We start from the raw sequence: 26705 nt of genomic DNA on the forward strand, positions 1-26705 counted from the left end.
CTTGTGCCTGTCTAAATAATAATAGTAACAACAACAAAAATAATGATAATGATAGTAATAACAGGAATAGGAACAACAACAGGATTAACAACAGCAAAACCAGTAACACCTTTTTAATATTTTTAATGGCAAGAAGAAGAGAACAAGCTGTGCAAAACCAGAACTAAACCAATACCATTGGACCAGTTGTCTCACAGAGGAAATTAATCTAAAGGGGGAGTTTAGGCTGTGGAAGGAACGTGTTTAGTGGGGCTGGGCTATGACTATGTCTATACTTTTCTCTATTGTTTCTCTATTGCTTAGCTTTTGTACCCAAAACCCACTGTAAACAGAAGGACCCTATGAACTGAAACTGGTAGAGCCTCATAAGAAGACTATTGGTTAAATAACTGTAGGCTCAAAAAACCAGAAACCTTTTTCACCACCTTAGAAGCTCCTGAGCTGAGCAGAAGCCTATTTTTAATGCACACAATTAATATGATATATGATTTCTAATGTTTTGCCAGGTTCTCAAAAGTTCGAGCTTAACTTCAGCCCAGCAGCACAAACTGTGAATTACTCTCTGCCTCCCTCCTTCTGCTCCCAGTGCATCTCCCACACCACGAGACTTTCCTGCCCTTGGACGTATTCCCAGCAAACCTACCTGTGGTACCACCAAGATGCAAGTTAAAATCAAAAAGATGCTTTTCCCCTTCTTGGGGCAGCTCCAAAAGGACACAAATCAGAAGGACACGGAGGAAAACACGTTACCAGGCAGAGCCCACTGGCTGGTCTGAGCAGGCTGCTGGTGGCAGTGCTGGTGGCTCTGTCACCACCAGAGATAAAAGGACCACGCTGTGTCAGAGCCCAGCCACGCTGGCACACTGCTGTCCCTCATCACGTGCCTTCCAATTAACAGATGTGTGCTGATCACTCCTGTGGCACCTCCCTCCGTGTGGCTGTGACTTTCGTGCGTGCAGAGGATTGCGTTCCCAGATCCGTGTGCTGGGGAATTCCAGCTATGGAGTTGCACCTCAAGCTCATGATAGCCAAGATGAAGAAAAAACAAACAAACAAAAAAGCCAACAGCTTTTCTTTGTAAATGTCATTTCCTAACTCCCAGGGTCATTTCCTGTCTCCCAGAGTTATTTAGAAGAGTTCCTGGTGCAACAAAGTCAGTTTGGGCTCTACCATCTTTACCAAGCCTCAGCAGCATGCTGAGCTCCCCAAGGACAAACAAGGACAGGTCAGGCCTCGCTGCCTGCCTGGATGGGACACACTTGGTCATTCCACTCCTTGTGAAAAGTGACAGTAAGGTCTAAAAGTGTCGTGTTAGCAAGGGGCAATTCACAGAAGCTCTGCAGGAGCTTTCTGGAAAAGCACGAGGCTGCAGGTGTCACCAGCAGCCAGCGGTGCGGAGGAGAGCTGGTGCAACACCTCTGCTTGGCCAAAGCCACAGAGATAAGGTGTTTGTTCCCCACCTGCAGCCCGTGACTGCCTACCTACGCCTTTCCCTGCCTTGGTAGCCACCTAGAAACCTGTGGCTGGCTCTGCTGGAGTGTGCCTTCCCTGGCTGTGGATTGGGCTGCCTCCCAGCGCTGCTGCCAGCCGTGGTGCACGAGCGGGATGTGAGCTGTGAAACGCAGCCCGAGCACGCGCCCTGCTCCAGCCCCAGCCTGTGCTTGTCTCTTGGTGCCACAGCTGCTGGCACAAGGGGCTGTGTGGGTATCTTCCTCCTCGTGGCCAGGGCCTTCACTCCTTCATTACCTTCTGCACCCCCTCTTGGCTTTGGGAAATGTCTTCCCTCGCTTGTGAGCACAAAAATCCCATGACAAAGCGTCAGAGGATCGTGGAATGGAGCCCATCTAGGTTGGAAGGGACCTCAAAGCTCATCTCATTCCACCCTCTGCCATGGGCAGGGACACCTTCCACTATCCCAGGCTGCTCCAAGCCCATCCAACCTGGCCTTGGACACTCCCAGGGATCCAGGGGCAGCCACAGCTTCTCTGGGCACCCTGTGCCAGGGCCTGCCCACCCTCCCAGGGAACAATTCCTTCTCAATATCCCATTTATCCCTGCCCTCTGGCAGTCTGAACCCATTCCCTGTGTCCTGTCACTCCAGTTCCTGATGCAGGGTCCCTCTCCAGCTTCCCTGTATCCCTTCAGGCCCTGGAAGGAGCTGTGAGGTCTCCACACACCCTTCCCTTCTCCAGGCTGAGCAGCCCCAGCTCTCCCAGCCTGGCTCCAGAGGGAAGGTGCTCCAGTCCCCTCAGCAACTCCATGGCCTCCTCTGGACCTGCTCCAACACTTCCATGCCCTCCTTCTGTTGGGGGCACAGAACTGTGCACAGGGGGGGTCTCACCTGAGTGGGGCAGAGAGGCAGAATCCCCCCTCCCCTGCTGCCCATGCTGCTGCCTTCTAACTCCACTACTTGTTCTCTAGGAGAGTTACTAAGTAGTAGTAATGGTAGTAATAAAATAAAGTAATAGAGGTTGGAAAGGCAGCAGAGACTTCTCTGACATCCTCAGGTTTTGGAATGAGGCCATTGGAATAGTTTGTCAGTGCTGAGGTGAGTGTGTGATTCAGCACCTGGAGTTATTCTACCTGTGCTGGAAGGAGAGAAGATGCCAAAAACAAGCAGCTGGATTTTACTGAGGAGCTCCTGTGTAGCTTAGTCAAAGCAGGGAATGAAGACCTTTGAGGACTTGAAGGAGGTTGGGTTTAGACGGGATATTGGGAAGGAATTGTTCCCTGGGAGGGTGGGCAGGCCCTGGCACAGGGTGCCCAGAGCAGCTGTGGCTGCCCCTGGATCCCTGGAAGTGTCCAAGGGCAGATTAGTCAGGGCTTGGAGCAATCTGGGCTAGTGGAAGTTGTCCCTGCCCATGGCAGGGGATGGAATGAGGTGATCTCTAAGGTCCCTTCCCACCTAAACCACGCTAGGATTCCACAGTTCTCAGAGGGATGTGTGTCCAGGTGTGACTTGGAAGGCAGAGGTTTCCAGCCAACGAGTCATCCATGTGCTTCCTGGGCTCCACCTGAGACCCAAACCCTGTATTTTTCTTGGCCTCTGAGGCCCTTTAAGAATCAAAAGCTCCATCTTCTCGTGTGGTGTGTTGCAGAAGCCTTTTGTTAGCTTCACACTTCATAGATACTAGGCAGCATTGCTGCTGGATACCTTTCATGTTCTCCTTTGAGGCATCACAGGACTGCAACCCCACCTGCTGCTGGCACAACAGGAAGAGAAACAGCCCCTGGCATCAGCTGTGTCCCCACTGCCACCTTACAGGGGCAGGTCTGCTGCTGCTGAGTCACCTCCTCTGAGGCACACCGGGGCACGTTCCTCAGCCCTCAGCACAGGGACTGGAGTTCATCCTGTCCTGGGCTATCCCAGGACAGCTGGTGCCCTGCTGTTTTCTCCTGCAGCCACCAGGCTGTGTGCCCAGGGTGCTGGCTGGTGCCTCTTGCCGAGCACAAGGGTAAACCAGTCACAAATCATCTGTCCCTGGCATCCTGAGCTGGGAAAGGGAGTATCACCCTGATTTTAGCAATGAGAGAATGTCAGCTCTTGTGCAATTCCTGCCAGATAAGCACAACTCCCTGGCAGTAACCTTGGAGAGCATGGCTCAAGTTAAAGAACCTGACAAGGGAAGCAGTCCTTATCTGCTTGTAGCTCTCCCAGTTTAAAGTCCCTTTGGCTAGGCTGGGATATCTCTGGTTATTATTGTTACCTTTGGCAGGGTTTTGCCCGTGCTGGAGTTGCACAGTGGAGCTTGAGGAAGCAGCTGATCTTTTCACAACACCTTGTTGGAGTTGTTCGGGCAATCATTCCATTCGCTACAATGAAATGCAATAAACAAAAGCATAAATGTTCCTGAATGTGGATTGGGAAATCATGGAAATGTGATCACTGGTGCTTTTCCTCCAGTAATTCCCCCTCTGTTCCTGCATTCAGAAGATCCCAGAACAACCCTGAACTTCTTCTACTTCTTCCCTCATCTCTCTTCATTGTACAATTGGCTTTAAAGCGTATTTTACAGCTAAAAGAGTTTGGTTTGTGGGTGAACAGACCTGGGACAACATGAGCAAAGTTTCTCAATAAAGAAGTACCTACAGTTTTCAAATTTGGTGCAGTAGTGCTCTTGAGATTATTTTCCAGCGTCCTGGAGAAAAGCTGATCTGGCTCAGCTTTGCCAAAGCCCTGATCAGGGCTATCAGAGATGTTTAGGGAGCAGGAACATGTCCCACAGGACGTATTCCAGGGAATCAATCACAGAATGAACTAGGTTGGAAAAGACCCTTATGAGATCATCAAGTCCAAGATGTGACCTAGCACCTCCTCATTGACTAAACCATGGCACTGAGTGCCATGTCCAGTCTTTTATACAAGTCCAGGGATGGTGATTCCACCACCTCCCTGGGCAGACGATTCCAGCTCCCAACCACTCTTTCAGTGAAGAATTTTCTCCTGATGTCTAACCTAAACTTCCCCTGGCACAGCTTAGGGCTGTGTCCTCCCGTTCTGTCAGTGGGAGAAGAATCATCATGGTCAACTCTGGCTTGTGAAGTTTTGGAGAAAATGACATCTGATCTTGATTTCAGCTACCTGCAGCTTTCCATGGCCTTATACCATTCCCACCTGCTTGAAGTCCCATCACATGAAAATGCAAGTCTCAAAGGCCAGGGTCTCTCACTCTCAGAGGTTCATCTAGCAAACTCCAAAGAAAATTTAGAAATTACATTGGCAATAACACAGAAATTGCTGTGAGTTCCTGAAAAAAAGGCAAAGTGTTTTCAACCAAATGAAAGCCTGAATCTACTCAGCAATGCCTCTGGAAATTGTTGGCAGGCTGTTAAGGATCAAAAAGATGTGAAAAGGCAGTGCACCATCTGTCATAACTCGATGAAACCTTGTCCTAGATTAACTCTGGGACCAATCAGTTTCTAAATAACCCCACAGGCCAGCACGTTGCTTAAAGCAGACACCAGAGCAATCTCTGGATTACTTGCAAAAGCACCACTTCTCTCCAAGCCTGTGCCTGTGGGAAGGAGGCTGTGGTAGGGCTGTTCAGCACCTCTCCAGTGTGGGCACAGCCTGAAGCTGGCCCTGTGCCCCACTGCACAGCTCCTGTGTGTGCTGCTGTCCTTTGCACTGAGTGTGTGATGGTAGGAGATGATGGATCAGCCAGCACGATGACACTGCTGCGCCCTGAGCGGGATGTGACACAGCTTTGAGCCCTCATGGCCTCATGTGACACGCTCTGCATGAGCACATCTCGAAGAAAATTGAATAAGAGGCTGAGTGACCAATGTCCTCCCCACGTGGAGGTGTGTGACTGAGGCTGGCTTGCCCACACAGGGAGGAGAACAAGGGTGGTGAAGGCTTTGTGCTGCTTTGGAAGCTCTGAGTGTGAGAGGTTGAATTGATCTCCATGGACTGAGATATGCAGGACATTGATCTCTTGGAGCAGGTCCAGAGGAGGCCACCAAAGTGATCAGAGGGATGGAGCAGCTCTGCTGGGAGGAAAGGCTGGGACAGCTGGGATTGTTCAGCCTGAAGAGGAGAAGCTTTGGGGTGACCAAATTGTGGCCTTCCAGGGCCTGAAGGAGATATAAAAGTCATGAAGAGAGACTGTTTAAAAGGGCCTGGAGTGCCAGGACACAGGGAATGGCTTCCCAGTGCCAGAGGGCAGGGATGGATGGGATATTGGGAAGGAATTGTTCCCTGGGAGGGTGGGCAGGCCCTGGCACAGGGTGCCCAGAGCAGCTGTGGCTGCCCCTGGATCCCTGGAAGTGCCCAAGGCCAGGTTGGACTTTGGGGCTTGGAGCAGCCTGGGATAGTGGAAGGTGTCCCTGCCCATGGCAGGGGATGGAATGAGATGAGCTTTGAGGTCCCTTCCAACCCAAACCATCTGTGATCCCATGACTCTGGGATACCCTGTGAAATCACCACAGACCTGTCCCATGATGTTTGACTTGCCTGACAGACCTGAGACACACAAGGTCTCCAATCCTGCCATGGTGATCCCAGGAGATGGAATTTCACGGTATTTATTCTTCAAGCGTAAATCAATTTTCTTCCAAAACACACACCCTCATCCATTGTTGATCCTTTAACAGCAGAGGGGAAGCAAGCACCACAACCTGATTGAGCCACAACTTCACCAAAGTGCTCTGGCACGGGAGAATGACGATAACACGTTGCAAACACTGAACCAGATAATTGCAGAAGTGGCAGAAACTTCATAACCTGAGCAGAAAGAGACTAAACCCTGCACTTTTTATGAGTTTTCAGAAGTTAGAAGTTAGCCCTTTTAAACTAAACCTGAAGAAATGGCAGGTGGGGAACGTGGTTTGTGGTGAGCATGGTCGGGTCTGATGATCTTAGGGCTCTGTTAAGGATTCTGTGATTCTAATTTCCTGCCAGCTTTGCAGAAGTTTGCAGGGCAAACATCTCACCAGTATCTTTGTGTGTTTATTTGCCAAGGTGGAGAGGCTGTCCTGCATTTGCATTGGTACCCATGGCATGAGCACGGTGCAGTCCTGTAAGATGCTGCTCCAGGGCACAGCCCTGCCGTGAGCAGCTGATCACACAGAAGAAGATGTCATTACAAATATCATAAGTGAGGCAGCTAATCACTGGCAATCCAGGCAGATCCCATCTAACCTATAACCTCATTCCTGCACCCTGGGATTACCTTGCCCTGTCCTCTTTTCTTCTGTGGTCAGTTCCAGGTACAAGGGTGGAAAGTGAAACACTTTAGAGGTGGTAACTCGAGCAGAGCCCACTGCACTTGCCCCACAAGGCACCACCAGCCCTGTGCCACCATCTCCAGACACCTGGATGAAACTCTGCTGCTGAAACCCCACAGTTTGGCTCCAGAGAGCAGCTGTGCTGGGCTCCATACCTTCCTCACCACCCACCTCTTCCCAGCAGGGAGATGCTGGTGGCACCGTGGGCATCTGCCAGCCTGAGCAGCCTGGAAATTATCCCTGAGCAGAAGGAGCACTGGGCAAGCAGCTCTCCCTCACCTGCACCTGGTAAGGTGTCTGTGCTGAAAACCCCCTACCCACAGAATCCTGGAATGGTTTGGGTTGGAGGGGACCTCAAAGCCTGGCTCATTCCACCCCTTCCACCATCCCAGGCTGCTCCAAGCCCTGTCCAGCCTGGCCTTGGACACTTCCAGGGATCCAGGGGCAGCCACAGCTGCTCTGGGCACCCTGTGCCAGGGCCTGCCCACCCTCACAGGGAACAATTTCTCCAGAGTTTTAACCTCTAGTTAACAGTACAACCACACAGAGCCCAGTAGACCCTACCAATTTATTATTATTATTATTATTATTATTATTATTATTATTATTATTATTATTATTATATTTGTAATAATAATTATTTGAAAGAGAACCTTATCCTTTGCCCTGCTTGCTCCCAGGCATATCCTAAGAAGATAGTTATACAAACCAGCAAATTCACAATTCCTCCTCTGATTATTAACAATTAATTATTGTTATTTTTAAGTATTAATTATTGTTAATTATTAAGTATTATTAACAATTTAATCCAGAAGCTGAAAATAGATTTAGACTCGTTACTGCTTTCCACCACACTCTTCTTCTGTCTCCCACAAAAGAATTCCCTGGGAGGCACCAAAAGGTGGCCTTTGCAGCTGGGTTTGTGCCTTAGAATAGCTTAAAATAGTGCAAAATGGTGTTTCCTGGTAGAACTTATTGAAACTCCTTTGTTTATAAGTAAGATTATCTAAATCAGCATGAATCTGAGAAACATGTCTTCTTTGTTAGTAAAATGGGCAGTTCTCATGGAAAAAAACCTTTGGCCACTCCTCCTTGTCACCAGGCAGGAAGTTTATAGCTCCTTCTGAACGTGAAAGAAGGCAGTGAGTGTCAGGAGGTTGGGATTCTTGGTGTGGAAGTGTTGCCAGAAGGAGAATAAAGCGATGCAGTATCCGTCCACCACGTGGTTTCATCCCAGCAGACCTGTTCCTGTGGGACACCAGCATCCAGGAGGGCATGGAGCTTCTGTCCAGCTGTTTGCAGCTGGGAAGCCAAGCTCAAGGAGCCCAGAGTCCACAATGGCCACCAGGAGCCAAATTCCACCGAAATTGGTTGTTGCTGGAACCCCTTGTGAGTGAGGCACACGGGAGACTCAGGCTGTGAGGGCCATGCTCAACTTCTGCAGGGAACCTCAGCCTATTGAACCTCAGTCCAGAGTGCCTTTCCAGTCATTGGATTGGCTGATTTTCCTCACTGGCCAGAGTAATATCAATTCAGACCAAGTGTAGCAGTTTATTGAGTTTTTCCCCCCACAGTTTTTCTTCATTTTTTTTTTCCCCCCACCCCCAAATGAAAGAAGCCCCAGAAGTCATTGAGAAGCCAACAACCACTGCCACTGCACCACTCTAGGTGCCCTTCTCCATCAGGTCAAGCATTTCTTTGTACACCTGCTCATAGACCTGCTTGCCCCAGAGGAAATCAAAGTGGACGAATTCAGGGATGTACTTCTTGTAGGCCACGTTGGAGATACGGGGCAGGGTGATGTTCACATCTTCAGGGGCTGAAATCCAGTCCTGGCCCCCATACCAGGCAGCCAGCGGGGTTTTCATGTTCTCCAGCTCATAGAAGGGAGGAGTGGTCTGGAAGACAGGAGGGAGGTAAAGGGCTAGCCAAAAATTCAAAGTGTATCCTGATGGCTGCTTGGAATTTCTCCCTTATCCCAAGGGATGGAAGAGGAACTATCACCAGGGAGCCTCACTATGTCTTGGACTCCTTTTCACCAGAGGGTAAAAACATCACCACTGAGCGACTTTTTTTATTAGAAAGTGACAAACCTGCTTCCCCCCTATAAATTAAATTCCATAAATACCATGGAATTCATAGAGTCACAGAATGGTTTGGGTTGCAATGAACCTCAAACACCATCTTGTCCCAGATCCCCTGCCACGGGCAGGGGCACCTTCCACCAGCACCAGGCTGCTCAATTCTCCAAATTCTGTCTCAACCACTGCAATATTTTCATTGCAATATTCATTTATTTTTTCCTCTGAGCATGGCTCTCTCTTACCTGGTTGTAATGAAGCACGTTGTCACTGCCATAATCATAACACTTGAATTCCCCTGTCTGATAGAGCTGGAAAAGGAGAGTTACGTTTATTATCCACGCATTGGAGGGGTCTCTAAGAAAAGGAAAAGATGTGACAGGGGACTGCACTGTTCCCTCATGCCACTGAGGCTCAGTGAAGCGATTTTTACATCTGGTACTGGATTCTGGGAGGAGAGCTCAGCCCCAGGAAGACCTCGGCACGGAAACCCATGGGGAAGAACCTGGTGTACAACCAAGAGCCTCAAAGGAGACACGAATCACACCTTTGGACAAGTTTTTTGTGTGTTGTGGTCACTGCCACCAGCAGAAGGACGTGAGCAGAATGTTTTCAATAATTAATTGTGTCATTAGTGGTCATTAGGGTCATTACTGACCCTCAGCCTTTGCTCTGGCATCTCCTGTCCTGGTTTATCACCAGTCTTTGTTTCACCTTCTACAAGCCCCGAGGACTCTTGGACCTCTTTTGTTGGAATAAATAACTTAAATAAATAAATAAGCAGTGTTCCAGGGCAGCGTTCCTCTCTCTCCCTGCACAGCTCTGCAGGGGGAGAGGCTGGGGATAATTCCCAACCCCTGAGCAGAGAGAAGAGAACATGAAGCATTACCTGGCGCCAGTGCAACATGTTTTTTAGGGATGTGGAATCAGGGTAGCGGGCCAGGTAGACATCAACGCGGCTCTGCGAGAAACCATTGGAGAGGTTTGTTCTCCGCCCCCCAAAAAATTCCACGTCAGAAATAAAACCAAACCTGCTCAGTAGCCACACTCACACAGAGCTGAGCAATCCCAAAAATGGGAGGCTGGGCCATGTTAGGAGTCTGTTTCCAAGACAAAGAAAAGCTCCATATCTCGTGCTCAGGATCCTTTTGCAAAGACGAAGCTCAACTCATGGCAGTAGCTCTATGTGTTGTTCTTAATATGCTTCTTCCTTGGAATATTAAGGAATTACACCAATGCTTCACTTGAGAAACCCCCACCCTTCCCAGGTGACTCCAGCCTGAATTTTTCTACCAATCAAAGAGGTGAAAGGCCATGTGGAGGCGGCAGATCCCAGCTCAGGCTGGGACAGTGAGAGAGCGGATCTCTTGAGAGGGGAGCTGGGGTGTACGTACCTCGTTCAAGCTGTTGGTAAACCCACCGGGCAGGTAAAAGATAAAAGAGCACAGCGTTTTCAGCATGGGGTAGGTGCACATTCTGGAAATCACTTGCTTCAAGACCTCATCCTTATCAAAGACCACCGTGTGCCCTAAAATGAGCTGTGGAAGTCAGAGGGGTGTATCAGTGGGGTTCATGTTCTTTTCTGTCTCCAGATGCTCCCCACCTCTTTGCTCACCCCTGAAAGCTGCTGACAGCTTTGCTGTGCTTTGTCATTCTGGCTTTTCAGAAATGGCCACGGCCCTGGAAGAGCCCTGACCTTCCTAGGAGAGGTTTCTCCTGGGAGAAGGGATCCCAAACCAATTCCTATTAATAGTTCTCTGATTAAGGCTGGACAGGAGGATTATTTCCCTGCCCTCCAGGCTCACAGCACACGCACGAACACTCAGAGCAGGGAGATGGAGGTGATGTACGAGCACTGCGTGTCTCAGGTGACCTTCCCAGTCCCTCCTCCCCATCACACCTCAGGTGTGCTGAGGACATACCTTAATCAGCACCTCGGGAAGGTCAAACACCCTCACCAAGGGTGACTTCATGTTTGAGTTCACGGTGATGGGAGCCAAGGCGAAGAACATCTTGATTTTACGATCCAGTTCGGGAATGGATGAGAAGGCAATGAAACCTGCATGAGGGAGAAGGAAGCAGACCCTGCCCTGTTGTTTCTGAGGGAGCTGTTGACTTCCAGGTGTGTGTCCCCTTCAGAAGTCCCCTCAGAGGTGGCTCCAGCAGGTCGGGCTCTGGCAGCAATGAGATGCACCCGGTTTGGGGCTGCCACTGCTCAAAACCCTTCTGTTAAAGCAATTACCCGCTCTTTTCCCTTTTGTTGTTTGAAAATGCCTGGACATTACCCTCCCTGGCCAAGGTTTTAGGAACATTCCCAGGCTGGGGGTGCACAGCCAGTGTGGCTCTGCCAGCTCTGCTCTCCTCCTCCTCCTCCTCAGTACCTGTGGTGGTGCCTTGGGAATAAGCCACGTAGTACAACTGCTCCTGCCCCGTTTTCTGCAGGATGTAGTTGATGGTGGCTGGAAGGTCATACATGGCCATCTCATGGAAGCTGCAGGGGAGACAGGCACGTGACAAAATCACTCTTGCTGAACTTGCCGTGGCTACTTGGGTGCGGGCGAGAGCTCTGGCAGGGATGGGCGACCCAGTTTCTGCCCACTGGCAGAGGGTGTGACTGTCAGGAGCACCCCTCCTCCAGCCTGCAGACACTGCTGAGGGTACCAGGGACCTGCCCACCCTCCACTTTCACAGGAAATACCTGTAGGCTGAGTATTCCTGCTGGTAGAATTCAAACTCTTTGTGTTTCCGTGACCAGCTGTTCCCGCGGCTGTTCCCGATCCAGACGTCGTAGCCAGCGTCGGCGAGGATGAAGCCCAGGCTGCCGTTGGGCAAGTTGGTGACCCAGTTGCTGCCCTCCAACACCAGGCCGTGCTGCAGGAGGACCACGGCCTTTGGAGCTGGAGGAAGAAGAGGAAGGAATCATTTTCTCTGACCACGAGCAAAAATTGATCATTCACGTCCAGGTATTGCTTTGGCAGCTCCACCCTGGGAAGTGACACCAGTGCAGGGACACGGTCACCTCCGTCCTCAGTCTCTCTGGGGAGGTGTTTTTGAAGAAGGCCAGGGCAGAGACTGGAAATGTGGGGAATTTTTACACTTTTTTGCCATATTCATGTATCTATACCTACGTGCTTCCCAGGGGAGGGAGGCACTGCCGAGAACCGGGTGTCACCCCACCATTACTTTGAAACAGGGGTTTCAGTGCAGAAAATCCCAAAATGGTGAGAGGGCACTGAACTGGACACAGGAAGGATCCCAAAGAGTCAGTCAGATGTCATTGGACCTGCTTTGGTTTCCTTTCCTGGCTTTTTGCTGCTCCACTGTCTGGTTTTGAGCTGAGGTAAAACCTGGGGCAAGATTTCTCTGTCCCATTCTTTCTCCTTCCTCTTTGGAGCAAATCCTCTCAGAACAAGGTCAGCATGGTGGGCACCTGCGTCTCTTCTGCTCCCGAGGCTATTTGCCTGATTTTTCCTTCAGGGAAAGCTGTCTCTTGGAGGACCCAGCCCATGGTGAGGTAGCCTTGACCGTGGGCCTCCTCCAGCCCAGCAAAGCTCTCAGGGTGCCCTGCAGGCAGAGCCTCCTGTGGCACTTACAGGGACAGAACATGTTGGATGCCTGTGCTCCTGCCTTGTGGGAGATGCTGAAGCTCTCCTGCTTGTCTCTGCCGTGGGGAATCCTCTGCAGGGTGAGGTAATAGCCATCGTCTGTCAGCACCTCGTGCTCCTCATAGGGGTACCCGTGGTAGCGGACGATTTCACCCTGTGGGAAGGGAAGGACAGCATGGGATGGTCCCCAGGGAGGGAGGGTCTCTGTCCTGAGGGGTGGCAGGGCTTGGCTGGGCAAAGCCATCAGTGCTGGAGGTGACTCCAGGGGGAGGGTGGGCTCAGGACCTCCCAATGTCCCTTCCACCAACGCTGTGGCGATGCCATGACTTCAGCCAGAATTTTTGGCGGCTCCCTGAGCAGGTCTGGTGAAGAACTGTCACTTTCTGTGCTGCAATCCAGAGCAGGGCAGCACAGACAGCCAAACTCTGAGCCTGAGAGGGTTGTCCTGGCCAGACCTGCTGACTTGGAATGAACCCCCCCAGTAAATGTCTGCCATAAATCTCTGTGTACGTAAGAACAGGGAGACAAATACCTAACAAAATCCACATACCTAACACAGAGCCCGTGGGTCTTGCACAGACAATGACAGCACAGGTAGCTTGCACAACCAAGCAGGAAAAGAAGGGACTTACAACATCCATGGACACCTCGGGGTTTTCTTCTGAGTTTGCAGCGATGAACATTGAACAAGAGATGGTAAGGAACAGCCACATCATGGTGCTCTGCAAAACATTGTTGTGAAGAGTGTGAGAGGCTTTGCTGGCACTGGCACAGGAGCTGGGGGGGAGTTCTCTTGATGTGCACTGCACTTCTGTCAGGATATCAACCTGACCCCTCAACAGGCTGAAACGATTTTAAAACTCAAGTCCTCTAATCGGTTCTGAAAATGGCTCATTTTGCTCATCTTGAACAAAGCCAGAGTCCAAATTCCATCACATTTTATTCCCACATTCTCCATCAGGCCCTCACACTCAGAAACATGCACAGGTACATCTGTATGTGCCCAGGCAAACCTGGTTTTTGAGGGGGTGATTATAGATCATTCATTTAAAAGAATGTCTTGGATAGCTGGAAGAAGAGGTTGTTCCACTAGTAGCTAAACCACCCAATTTTAAGTTGCAGGGCCGTGTTCTCAAGAAGAAATCAAATGATGGGGTTGGTTTGTGTTCTCTTTATGGCTGAGAGAGACCCTGGGATACTCTTGGCTTGTTTTTGCAGACCTGAGTGAAATGCCATCTCAGGGCACCCCTGTTCTTCCTGGGAAGGATTTTGGTGTCTTGTCTGGCTTGTTCCTACCACAGAACATCTCACTGATGTTTTATCTCATGGAAACAGAATCACAGAATGCTTTGGGTGGAAAGGGACCTTAAAGATCATCTTGTTCCAATCCCCCTGCCATATAGGAACAGGTAAATCTGTTGGAGGTGACAAATTCTCAGCAGAAATACTGCCTCAGCTACTTAGAGGGGTTCAATTCTGTGGAGAAGTTTGGCAGGGACCGGCCGAGTTCCCACTGAATGCCGGCTCCAGGTGTCTCACACACACCCCATTCCTTCTCTGGTGAAACAGAGGAGATCTGGGAGCAGCTTTCTGTCGCTTCTCTCCTTGTCATCCTCGCCTTTCCCTTCTGCGGGAGGACCCGGCTCCCCGTGCTGCAGGAGGTGTTTTGGCAGCGGGGGAGAAAATCACCTGCTCCCTCTGCTGTCCCCGGAGCGGAGCAGGGAGAGGAGGATCAGCGCACCTGCACCTGGGGACACCCAGGACCCAGGGACCCCATCTCCCACCCGAGGGACCAGGGGCTCCCCCACATCACCCTGAGCCCCCCGGGCCGCGATCTGGGGACAAGATCGCTCCACCAGTCTCCAGCCTCGTTATTTTAAGGGCAAGCCTTTGGAAAAAGCAAGGAGAGACCGAACACATTTTTGTGGCGTAGCGTCAAGAGAAGGGCATGCAAATTCCAGGGAAGAGCCTCGCCTGGGATGGCCCTTTCCTCTCAACAGTCAGCTTGGAAAAACATTCCCTTTGTGAGGTGCCCCTCATCTGAGCAGACCCCGAGAACCCCCGGCAGCAGCAGGGTGTCCCCTCTTCCCGCATCATCCCGGTCCTGAGCCCTGTCCGAGCGCTGCCACTCTCCTCCCTGGGCAGGGACATTCCTTTGGAGCCGGGACTCCGGGAAAGCCCTGCTGTCCCTCCCCTGATGCTCTCCGGGTGCCTGCAGCTCTGTCCCCAGGGATGGCACCCACGGAGGAAGGATTACCCGCGGCGGTCCAGGGGCTGCGGCAGAAGAAGTGTGGGAGCCTTTGTCCCTGATGTCCCCCGAGCAGAAGGTCCCCGCTGCCTGCTCTCATCGGGCTGCTGTTCCCTCTGCTCCCAATTCGGGAGCGTCAGGAGCCGCCTCTCCCTCTGATCCCTCCTCCTATGAAGGTGTAATTTACCTGAGGGCTGGAGTCTGGAGACACCCTCCCCACCTGGGAATGTTTTCGTGGCGCTGCAGAAGAGCTGAGAGCTGTAACAAATTGGTGGTTTCCACCCGAAGGAGTCATTTGGCATCGGCCATGACCTCTGTGACCCCGAGGATGGGCAGACTCCGGACTCTCCACCTGCTCTGGGACTGGCTTTGGTGTCCTGGGACTGGCTTTGGTGTCCTGGGACTGGCTTTGGTGTCCTGGGACTGGCTTTGGTGGCCTGGGACTGGCTTTGGTGCCCCTGAGGGCTGAGTGGGACCAGCCCAGCTCATCCCACCAAACTCCAGTGGGAAAACCATCCAAGCTCCTTTTGGCTCTTTCCGCTGCCTCCTGGCACGGAATGAGCCTGGAAATGCAGAACTTCCCAGTCCCAATAGCAACTTCAGGGGCTGCTCTGTACAAAAAAAAAAATAAATAAAAATAAATCAAACTCCAGGGAGGGAAGAAGCTGTGGATGGAGACTTCACATCTTGCCAGGCTTCCCTTCGTGATGCCTTTGGCCAGGAGCTGCCTGGTGCCCGAGGAGGTCCCTGCAGGGATGGGTCACACGAGCTGTGGGTGTCATTTTGGCTCCTCTGCCTTGGTGGTCACCTCTCCACTCCTTGCCCAGGTGCTGACTGTGCACCCTGTGGGATCCTGCAGCCAACACCTGCCAGCTCTGGTCCAGCCACCTCTGCTTGCCCAAATGCAGACATGCTTTGGAAAGCCTAAGTAGCTTTCCACCTCTCTCTGGAGCTGTAATGACTGGTCTTTACCAAGGGCTTGCTGGAGGCAGTGCCAGAAGCCCTCCCAGCTTTGAGCCACCCTCAAATGAGCAGTGGCTCAGAGAAGAATCTGATTTTTCCCCTGCAGGGAGAGGAGGAAAGGTGGAAAAACAGGATCGGGTATGCCCAGACAAGAAAAAAAACCCACTCACTCTTCCTCCCAGCACCTACAGAATTTGAGTTCCTTTTGGGGACAGGACATCAGAAAGGTTCCTATGGCCACTCCTGGTCCTGGCATCACATTAGTGGGGAGCTCCCCAGGGTGAATCACTGCACAGCCTGTTAAGGCATGAGCAAATCATAAAATAAAATAAAATAAAATAAAATAAAATAAAATAAAATAAAATAAAATAAAATAAAATAAAATAAAATAAAATAAAATAAAATAAAATAAAATAAAATAAAATAATTAAGAATTCTGAGCCAAGCTTATTCCATGGGTTTTAAGAGTTATTTCATTTTCCTCCAACAAGCACCCACTGAAAGGCATGGGGAGAGGAGGGGATTACTGGAAAGCAAGCAGAGGGTGAACACTGGGCTGCTTTCCCACCAGTGCTGCTGCTAGGACAGACTGGTGTGACCCCTCACAGGGGCAGGGAGGGACCAGAGGCCACCTGCCCCACACTGCTCTCATCTCAGGGGTTTTTCCCTAAATTTCCTTGCACTTCAGCTGGCTGCTGCCCGGCCATGTGGGCACTGAGGTGCTGGGGAGGTCCTTGTCCATGGGATGGTGCTCTCCAAAGGAAACAGGGAAGCCTGGGCAGGGCAGCAGAGGGTGCTGTGAAAGTGCTGCAGAGGGAAACGAGCTCCTGGCCAAACCCTGAGGGAAAGTGCAGGGGTTTGGTGTGTGGAGAATCCCCAAACCCAGCAGCCCATGGCTGTCCACATCTCCTTGAGCATGAGGTGCCTGTGTGGCCCGGCCGTGGCCACCCAGGGCAGGAGCTCTGTGGGGATGGAGCTCCCTCCTGGGAGAGGATGGGAAAAGGCAGCCCGGCAGGGTTACAGACAGCATTTGTGTTTGTGCTGCTTTGTCGGGCTCAGAGGGGCAGTTCTGTTGCCTTGATAAGCCCTGCTGTTATCTCGGGTCCTCAAGGACCCTCAGCAGCTCTGAGCTTGTCCCTGATGGGGGCTGAGGTTGGACCAGAGGTCCCCAGAGGCTGCTGCCAGCCAGCATCACCACAATGCCCTGGCTGGCTTTACCTTTCCTCTTCCTGCAGTTGTGGAGGAGCAGGAGGGGGAGAATAGGCCCTTCCATGGATCCTCTGTGCTTTTCAGCTGATTAGAAAGGTTTTTGGCATTCCTTCTGTTGCAGAGAGGGTGGGATGTCTCTTTCTGTGTGCACAGCCAGTGCTGTTGAGTTTAACTTAACGAGAAACTTGGGCTCAGGTTTTGCTGCTTTGTCAGAGACAGGATATAAAGTCTGCTAGTGAAAAAAATCCCACCCAACCCCAAAACCCCAAGCCACCCCTGTCTCTGGTTTGCTTTCCTCCTTTCTCACCAGGCAAAGGTCGAAACCAACCAAGCAAGGCTCTGTGCTGAGCTCCCTCCCTACCTGATCATTTCACTGCTCCAGTCACTAAACCCCTCCCTACCCTCCCTCTGGAGCTATTTTGGAAACCAGCTTTCCAGGGTGGAAAGACCTCACTGGCTTCAAGGAGAGGCCATTGTCCCCTGGTGCTGGGCTGAGAGTGGCAGAGCAGGGAGGTGTGCCATTGCTGCTCCCAGGCTTCCTTCCCATCCATGTGTCCCCTCAGCATCCCTCAGCTCCTGCTTGGTGGGGGACAGCATGTCCTGGCTCCAGCTGGGATTGTCCTGGCTGCTGGCTGTGCACAAGCACAAGGAGCTCACAAGTGGGACATGCAGAGAGGGATTTGTGCCAACAGCTCTCTGCCCTGGCCAGGAGGAAAAGCAGAGGGCTTGGAGATTTCTGGAGGTTTTCTGGACCTGCCAGGCAACCCACTACAATCTGAGCCTGTCAGACAGCTGCCTTGGAGCTGGGGGATCCCCCAAGGCTCAGGGCCTGGCCCCAGGGCTGCCCTGCTCACACATTTCAGGCTGCTTCCTTGAGGACAGCCAGGCTTTCTGTGCTGCAGCTGTGCCTCTGGTGCTCTCTCTGTGCCTCTCCAAACAGGACCCTGGTGCCTCAGGACCCCTTTGGGCAGGGGGAATAAACCACTGGGTCTGGTTGAGCCAACCCAGCCTGTCCTGGCACTTTGGCCTGGGCCTCCACCCACCATCTCTGGGCTCACTCCCATGTGGGGGTGTCCCAGTAGTCCCTGGGAACCCAAATCTGGATTCTGCACGGAGATCCAGCCTCCCCAGTGCCAAGCAGAGGGGATAATCCCCTCCCAGGACTTGCATGTGCAACACATCTCCTCTGTCTTGAGTGGAGCTGGAGGGTATGGAGTCATCCTTCCCGAAAGTGGCCGAGCCTGTCCAGGAGGAGAGGTTAAGGAGGTGGGGCAGGGGCTGGAGAAATAAGGAGGGAAGGCCAAGGGCGAGTTGTGGGCTTTCGGCTTGTCCGGAGAGGCACAGAGGAAAAACGGGAATTTTGGGAGAGGAAGGACCTCTGAAGGACCAGGAAAGGCTCGTCAGGCTTCCTGCAAGCCACTCTGAGGGAGATGAAGGTGAGCCTGGAGGCCAGAAGCTGCTTGTGAGGACACAGGGACCGAGGGCAGCCCTAACCCTAACCCCTGCCTGCATCCTGGTGGGATCTGGCTTTGCTGCACCTGGGGCATTCAGGGGAGAAGGAGAAGGTCTGTGCAGCTCTGTCTGCAGAGCTCTGTGCATCTCAGCAGCCTCCTGCCTGCCCCTGCTCTGGTGGCAGCAGGGGACACTGGGGACGGTGTGAGTGCTGCAGGGAACCGCAGCCTGAAGGTCTGGGCTAGGGACAGGCAGGTTTTGGGGAGCATCCCCCCAGCCACTGGGCTCCAGAGTGGTGGGAAGGAGGAGGTGACCTCGGGGGGGGGTCACTAGAGTGATGTTAAATGCCCAAGCTGTAGGAGTAGGGAAGCTGAGGGAGGGGACTCTCATCATTTCTGCTGGTGGAGGTGGTCCCTAGGTCAGCTTGAAGATGAAGCCTACTTTGTTCTCTGGCACTTCTCAGCATGGATTTTGCTCTCTTTTCTCGAAGGAATGCCCAGCTTTGCCTTGTCAGGTCTGTGCCTGGTGCTGCCTGAAGGGCCAGTCAGGGCAGGGAGCTCCTAACCCAGCATTTTGCCAGCTCTCTGTAGCTGTTAGCAGACCAGCCTCCTTCCTCCAGGACCTCGGCTCCGTGTGGGGAACAGCACCCAAAGGCCTCGTAATTAAACACAGCTCTTGCAAAGTGCCTCATCCTGCTCTTTCATGCCAGCATTTAAATCCAGGAAAAAGCCCAAACAATAATTCTGCTGGTGAAAACCACAACAAACGGGTGTCTATCCAAGCCAGAGGTATTTTGCACTGATAGAGGAAATATTTTGCTCAGCAGTGATATCACCCCAAACCAGGGTGAACAGGAGGCTGGGATGGAGATGGAAACCCTAAAGGTCCCTTCCCACCACCACCACTGCTCTCCTGGCAGGAGGAGAGGTGATGGGGCTGGAAAAACCTGGTTAAAGGAGCCCATGGGGCATGGTGGAGGGCTGACTGCCACCCCTGCCCACAGAAGATTTGCTTTGCACCCTTTGGATGTCCACTCTCAGGATGTCCATACCAACAAAATTCAGTGTCACATGCAAGTGGTGTTTCTTCCTCCTTTCCTGGGTGAAATTTGCCCCTTTCTTTTCAACCCAGGCATGGTCCCTGAGCCCTGTCGCTGAGCCTGGTGCTGACACACAGAGCTGACACGTGTTACCAACACCTGGAAAGCCAGGATGAGCAGCCAGTGGCCTGTCTGGCAGCTCCAGAGCACAGGCAAAGCAGCTGGAATCCCTCTGCCAAGGAATGCCAAAAATGCAGCTCCCAGCTGGAGGACACCACCAGATCTGTGTGTTCCCAAACTTTAGGATGTGGCTCTTTGCTGCTGAGCTCCCTGGGGCTTGGGATGCGGTGTCTGAATCACTGGGCTGTGTGACTGGGGAGGGACTGGGCTTCCAGGTGTTGGTGGACAGGTCCCAGCCTCCCTGGGTGTCTTTATAAGCCAGAAGGATTGGTTCCCTCAGTGCCACCAACCCCGCTGACTGCACGGAGGGCCTGAAGCAGCAGGTCAGGTTGATGTTCTCCTCCTAGCCCAGGCTATTGCTGAAAGAAAGGATTCCAAGTGAGTCAGTAGGTGTTATTATCACTCCAGCTGTGCATTTTATGTGTGGAGAACTCGGTGGTTAGACATTTTCCTGTGTCTTCATCCATTTTTAGCTCTGTGAGAGGGATGGGGTGCAGGGGCTTGGGTTGCATTACCCAGGGCTGGTGCCTGGGGAACAGCAGCTTTGAGGATGAGCAGGGCCCACCTCTGCCCTCCTCCAGCCTGGTTTCCCATGCCCAGGGACTCACAGCTGAGTGCCAGTTTGGGTTTGGATGGTGGGATGTGTTGCCTGCAGGGATGGGCAGTTCATGGCTGGAGGAGCTGGCCCTGCCTGGCTGAGCTCTGAGATCTGGGGCTGGGGTGGCCTCTCCTCCTCCAGGGAATGCTCTGGGCTGTCCTGGTCACCCGGGGATGGACTCAGCTCTGATGACCTGTGTGACCCCAAGGCTGGGTGCAGGAAGTGGGGACTGTCATTTTGGCTGTTCGGGCATGCACAGGGAGGAATCCTTCCCTCTCTGCCACACCTTGGGACACCAGCAGGATGGCCACGGAGCAGTGGAAGGTCCCCTTGCACGTGGTGAAGTGCAGGGTTGGGTGTAGATCTAAGGGAGATGGACCATGGGGACAGAATTTGGCAGGGATTTGTCAACTCTCTGGACAGGAGATGTAGCCCTAAGGGAAAGAAGCTCTTTCCTAAGTGACAAGCTCAACCAGAGGATGCAACAGGTGTGAAACTCCTGTGGGTTTAGCAACAAGAAAACAGCACTGAGGATCACAATGTTCTGGAATCTCCTGAGCAGGCCTGGCTTTTCCATGCCTTGTAACCCACAGTGCTCACTGAGTGGTTATTTCAGCAATTGGTCAGCCTCTGATGTCCCCAGGCATGGCCTGCAATGTCTGTGGGTGAGGAGTCACTGCAGCTCCTGCCTTCCTGCCATCCTTTCTATCTTCATTCCACACACAGGTTGAGGGGTTGAGGTTGAGACATTTTAGGGACTAAAATCACCAAAACGTGCTGATTTGCACTGAGTCCAGCCTGCAGCTGTGGCCAGTGGGTTTGGGCAGCTGAGCAGGTCGAAGGGAGATCAGGTTTAGCCATGTGGTTTGTCTGTGGGATCAAAGAGCAATCCAACCTCTCCATCCCAGCAGAGCAGTTTAATCCCAGGACATCCCTTCTTGCCTGCATCTGGAGATGGAGGCACTGAGGTGCTGGTGGAGGGCTTGGACCCAGGGCAGGGATTGAGCTGGTGCTTTGTTTTCTGCTGTGAGAGGGAGTTTTTGCTGTGGCCCACACAGGTGCTCTGTTGCCGTTTTCCTGAGCAGCCCAGGAAAGCTTTAATGTGCAATAAGGCTACTGGGAAAATACCCTCAGGGAGGCACAGAGCCATCTTTAGCTCCTGCAGCAAGATCATCAGGGAAACAGACTTTGCTGGATCTGCCCTTGTGCCTGGAATGCCTCGGGCTGGGTGCTGTGGACGGCAGGGTGATCCAGGAGCACCTGGCAATAAAGCATCCAAGGCAGGAGCAGGGAAGCTCCTGCAGGATGGAGCTCTGACATGACCCCTCCTGTCTGGGGGAGGATTCTTCCCCTGAAATGCTTTCCCTGAAAGCCTAAGGATTTCCCTGGAGGCACCCTCGTGCTTTTCCCAGGCAGGGGCTGGTGGGAAGCTACTTGTCCCACACTGTAATTACAGCTGGACCAGATGAGAATGGTCAGGAAGAGAGGCTTGGGGTGGGTTCCAAACTGCACAAGGGGTTGCAGGCACCTGCTCCCTGTGGCAGCATCAGGCTTTGGCTGTGCTGGGGCTGCACAGTGTTCCTTGTGCCCCTGGAGCACCCCCAGCCCTGCTCATCCAGCCCCGTTATCCCCCAGGTGCTGTGGACAGGTCAGATGTGGCTGCTGCTGGTGGCCCTGTGTCTGGCCCAGTGGCTGGAAGATGCCACCCCAGCTGCTGAAGCGTTCTACAACCCTGAGAGGTTCATGAACATCGTAAGTGCTGGGGGACACATCGCCCTTCCCCACGGGTATGCCCAAAGTCCTTCCCAAGGGACCAGCTTGGTCCACCCCTTCCCTGCATCTGCACCTGGCCTCTTTGTGGGGCTTCAATAAATAAAAAATTAAAAAAAAAAAAAAAAAAAAAGATGGGGCATCAAAAAACTCCCATCTTTGCCTTGCCTGAAGTCACTGACTTCATGCCCTCAGCTTGAGCTTGGCCTCTCCCTGCTCTTCCTCTGATTCCTTCGGGTGCAGGTGACACTGGGGAACGTGGGTGGCAGGAGAGGGCGAAGCTGAGGCAGGCACGGGGGGCTGGGTCACCCTCTGCCCTCACACCACTGTCCCTGCAGAGCCAGAAGATCCTTTTCCACGGCTATCCCAGCGAGGAGTACGAGGTGCTGACAGAGGACGGCTACTTCCTGAGCCTCAACCGGATTCCCCACGGCAAGGAGGACACTGAGCTCTCAGGTGGGCTCAGCCTCGCCAAGGGGGCACCAGCTGTGACCCTGGCCCCTGCCCTGATGCAAGAGGGAACAGAGGGAATAGCTGTGCCTTCAGACACGGTTTGGGCAGCTGGAAGAGTGATGAGGAGTTTCTTCCTGGCTGCCCTGCGCTGCCCCTGGTGATTCAGGAGCTCAGCACTGTGTTTTGCTGCACCTGAGACGGGGCAGCGTGATCCAGCAAAGCCCCAGTGCCTCTTTCCCTGCAGCTCCAAGGTTCAGCCTCAGAGTCTGGGATAGCAAAAATCCCCCAAACACAAAAACCACCAGCATAACCAGGGAAATAATGGGAGAAGGGGACGTTTAATGTGAAGCCTGCAGCAAACAGTATCAAGAAGTACAGCGGTGTTTTATTTATGGGAAAGGTGTCTTCTTCTGCCAACTACCCAATATCTCCTCTTTCAGGGCCCAGGACCCCCGTGCTGATAGTGCATGGGTTTTGTCTGGATGGTGGCGACTGGGTGGACAATTTCCCTGACAGCAGCCTGGCCTTCATCCTGGCGGATGCGGGATACGACGTCTGGATCGGGAACAACCGGGGCAACAGCTGGTCCCGCCGGCACCGCAGCCTGTCCATCAGCTCCGAGGAGTTCTGGGATTTCAGGTCAGGGGCCACCAAGGGCAGGGCTGGGCTGCAGGGCTGCCAGTGCTGGGTCCCTGGTGGGAGGTTGGGAGGGAGGTGGGAGTCTCCTCCAGGCTCTCCCTTTGCCGTGCAGCTTCCATGAGATGGCCATGTACGACCTCCCGGCCATGGTGGACTTCATCCTGATGCAAAGTGAGCAGGAGAAGCTGTTCTATGTCGGCCACGCTCAGGGCAGCACCCTGGGTGAGTGAGGAGAGGGGGAGAGGCCATCAATGCCCATCCCTAACTGGACACTGCTGGCAGCAGGGCTGTGCTGGCCCTGCCTTCCCAACCCTTCTGCATGGGAGAGGTTTGCCACATCTTGCTCATCTATCCCAGGCTGTGCTGGCATCCAGGAGCGGTTTTTGTTCAAACCCTGCACCTCAAACACCGGGTCTGGGGTGAGCTGGGGTTCGTGTTGTGACCTCGTGCTGCTTTTCAGGTTTCATAGCGTTCTCCAGCTTGCCACATCTGGCTGAGAAAATCAAACTCTTCTTTGCCCTGGCTCCTCTGTACACCTTCCACCACGCCCGGGGCCCTGTGTTAAAGCTAGCCTTTCTGCCAGAACTGCTGCTCAAGGTACAGGAGGTGTTTGTGGCTTGTTACTGCCGAAATCCTGAGGCTTTTGGCAACTCCCGCCCCCTGCATTGCCACCATGTGCTGATCCTGCTCCTCTGGTGAGCATTGGAGCTCCTGACATCGTTCCTAACTTTTCCTCGTGCTCTTGCAGGAAATATTTGGAACCAGAGAGCTGGTTCTGGTGGGGAGGAAGGAGAAGCCGCTCCTGGTTGAGAAGTGCAGCAGGCCTCTGGCAGCTGACGTGTGTACCGACACCATCTTCCTCGTCGGAGGCTTTGACAGGGACAACTTGAACACGGTGGGTGCACTGGGCTCTCAGTCCAGCTCACAGCCCTCCCTGGTTTTTTAATTACCTGGAGGTGATTAATGAGACACAACAATGAGTGAAAACCCACAAAATAAGGTGTGCAAGGCAACGGTTGTTTGGAGATTCCCTGCAGTGGCATCAGGGTGTTACACCTAGTGGAGTCTTTGCTAAGAGAGAATCACTTGTGGTCTGATCTCTTAGGGAAAGGAAACTCTTCCCTTGTTGGTTTTTTTTTATTTTCTTCCATAGCATAACCAAAGAATGACTGGACCAGTTGTATTTCCATTTTAAGATATTGATTGAGTGGCTTACCTTTGAATGCTGCTTCTAGCTCTGAACAGGATAAAGCTACTAAAGAATAAAGAGCATATAAATTTTATATCACAGTTATGAGACGGAATGCTTGATTTTCATCAAAGTGGATCAAGGTGGATTTTCATCCTTCCCAACTCACTTAGAAAATACTTTCTTTTTTCTGTAGAGCCGACTGGATGTGTACCTATCTCATTTTCCAGACTATACGTCAGTAAAAAATCTTCTGCACTGGGGACAGGTAGAGACTCTGATTTTATAACTACTTAAACTTTTCTTTCTTTTAATCTGTGAAAGTGTTTTTTTTCAAATGCTGCTTCATTCACCCTTGAAATCGATAAAGGAGGTGGAATCAAAGCCAAGAGATAAAAGGGATTTTTAAGCTGCTGCACCAAGGTGTCTCAAAAGCCACAGCTGTCCCGGGCAGGGGGCTGATGCAGGGTATTACCTGGAGTAACCCTTTCCCTCTGCCTTCCAGACTGCAAAAACATCGGAGTTCAGGCAGTTTGACTACGGGCTGAGAAACATGGAGAAGTACAACCAGGTGAAGGGGCTGGCTGGGATGGGGATGGGGAATCACACCCCAGCAGATAACAGGAATGCTCTCCCCCTTCCCAGCTGACGCCGCCCGTTTACCGGATCGAAGCCATGAGCGTGCCGGTGGCCGTGTGGAGCGGGGGCCACGACTGGGTCACTCCCCCTGTGGAGACCCAGCGGCTGCTGCCCCGCCTCACCAACATCGTGCACCACGAGCACTTCCCCGACTGGAACCACTTCGACCACCACTGGGGCCTGAACGCCCCGCAGCGCGTGTACGGGCGGATAGTGGCCCTGATGGAGGAGAATCCATGAATCCATCCATGAATCCATCCATGATTTCATCCATTAATCCATCCATGAATCCATCCATGAATCCATCCTTGAATCCATTCATGAATCCATCCATGAATCCATCCATGAATCCATCCTTGAATCCATCCATGAATCCATCCATGAATCCATCCATGAATCCATCCATGAATCCATCCATGAATCCATCCTTGAATCCATTAATGATTTTATCTATGAATCCATCCTTGAATCCATCCTTGAATCCATCCATGAATCCATATATGAATCCATCCATTAATCCATCCGTTAATCCACCCATGAATCCACCCATGATTCCGTCCATGATTCCATCCATGATTCCATCCATGATTTCATCCATTAATCCACCCATTAATCCACCCATTAATCCACCCATGAATCCATCCATGAATCCATCCATAAATCCATCCATAAATCCATTCATGATTCCATCCATTAATCCATCCATGATTCCATCCATTAATACACCCATGAATCCACCCATGAATCCATCCAAGTGCTGCCCCAGGATGGAGGAGCCTCCTGTTCCCACGGGACACAGGGTTTGTGTGAGGGATGCCCTGCTTGAAAATGTCTCCTGTCCCCCTGTTCCACACTGATTTGACACTTTTAAATGCAATGCTGTGATTTCTGCCTGCCCTCTGTGTCTGTAGAGATCACAATAAAGTCTTGCACCACAGCCAAGCTCCAGCCCTTGGCTTGCTGGGCCTGCTGGGTTTGCAGGAGGTCTGCTGTGTTGGGGTGTTTTTTCAGCTTTTGCAGGTTCAGAGCAATCCAAGAGTGAGCTTTTACTCCAGGAATTGAGCACGTGCTGTGGTTTGTGGGTTTAGGCACAGGAAGGGAGGAAAGTGACCTTGTGAGAGCCACTGGTGGAAAGAGGCCACATCTGGCCCAGGGGGCTCTGAGCTGGGCACAGCTGGCAAAGGGCAGAGAAGCAGGAGATTCTCCTTGCCAGATCCTCCTCGCTGCACAGAGTGAAGTTCAAAAACCGGTGATGAAATGTGCAAGGAGAGGCTGAGCCCTTTTGCACCTCACAAATCCACCCAGCTATCCCTCTCCAATCACATGGGTTCTTGCCAAGCTTTTCTTGCTCATCCTGTTTAGCTCCTTACTGTTGAAATGGAAAAGAAAGTCACGACTAGAGGAATAAATTTCAGCCATTCTGTTTCCCCTGGAGGGATTAACTCATTACCAGCTCTCAGGGATCAAAGCTACAATAATTTTTTTGCCTACATTTGTGCCTCATTAAACAGGGCAGGAATTGGTAGTGCCATGACTTAGTTTCAGGTTCTGGGGACATCTGGTGAGGGTAAGGATCTCACTTTCTGGATTCTATCTTATCAGCAGGGCTACTCAGAGAAATCCCCTGCAATCACCAAATCCACTCATCTGCCAGCTTGTAGGAGCAGAGCAGCCCAGCAGCAGGATGGAGGAATCCTCTGCATGTGCCTTTCACCTTGCCAGGGTGGGAATGGAAGAGGATTGCCAGAAGTTGGCACCAGGAAGATCATCTGCATCAACAGGGCATCCTTGGTGTGGCCCAGTGACCAGGACTGAGCTATTCCTATCTTGTCAGCAACTCCAGGACTCTGGAGAAAAACCTCAGAGTGAAAACCTGACCAGGTGGATGATGAGAAACAGCAGCTCAAGGTT

At 52.2% G+C, this 26705-nt stretch overlaps 2 protein-coding genes across 2 annotated transcripts; one reads left to right on the plus strand and one right to left on the minus strand.

Annotated features, from left to right (window-relative positions):
• Window positions 1-8393: 8393 nt before the first annotated feature.
• On the minus strand, window positions 8394-14951 carry LOC131580305 (putative lysosomal acid lipase/cholesteryl ester hydrolase; the record flags this gene model as incomplete). The annotated part of the gene is made up of 10 exons (XM_058841364.1): window positions 8394-8627; window positions 9056-9121; window positions 9700-9771; window positions 10205-10348; window positions 10733-10869; window positions 11192-11301; window positions 11509-11707; window positions 12404-12569; window positions 13048-13141; window positions 14878-14951. Coding segments are annotated over 10 exons (1296 nt in total), but the record flags the coding sequence as incomplete, so codon positions are not given.
• Window positions 14952-21832: 6881 nt separating this feature from the next.
• On the plus strand, window positions 21833-25034 carry LOC131580257 (lipase member M-like). The gene is made up of 9 exons (XM_058841275.1): window positions 21833-21856; window positions 22213-22330; window positions 22768-22966; window positions 23079-23188; window positions 23427-23563; window positions 23715-23861; window positions 24352-24423; window positions 24661-24726; window positions 24801-25034. The coding sequence occupies exons 1-9, from the start codon at window positions 21848-21850 to the stop codon at window positions 25032-25034; spliced, it is 1092 nt and encodes a 363-aa protein (XP_058697258.1). The 5' UTR covers window positions 21833-21847.
• Window positions 25035-26705: the final 1671 nt, after the last annotated feature.

The sequence above is a fragment of the Poecile atricapillus genome, chromosome 6 (assembly GCF_030490865.1).
Source record: "Poecile atricapillus isolate bPoeAtr1 chromosome 6, bPoeAtr1.hap1, whole genome shotgun sequence".
In the NCBI taxonomy this organism is placed as follows: Eukaryota; Metazoa; Chordata; class Aves; order Passeriformes; family Paridae; genus Poecile; species Poecile atricapillus.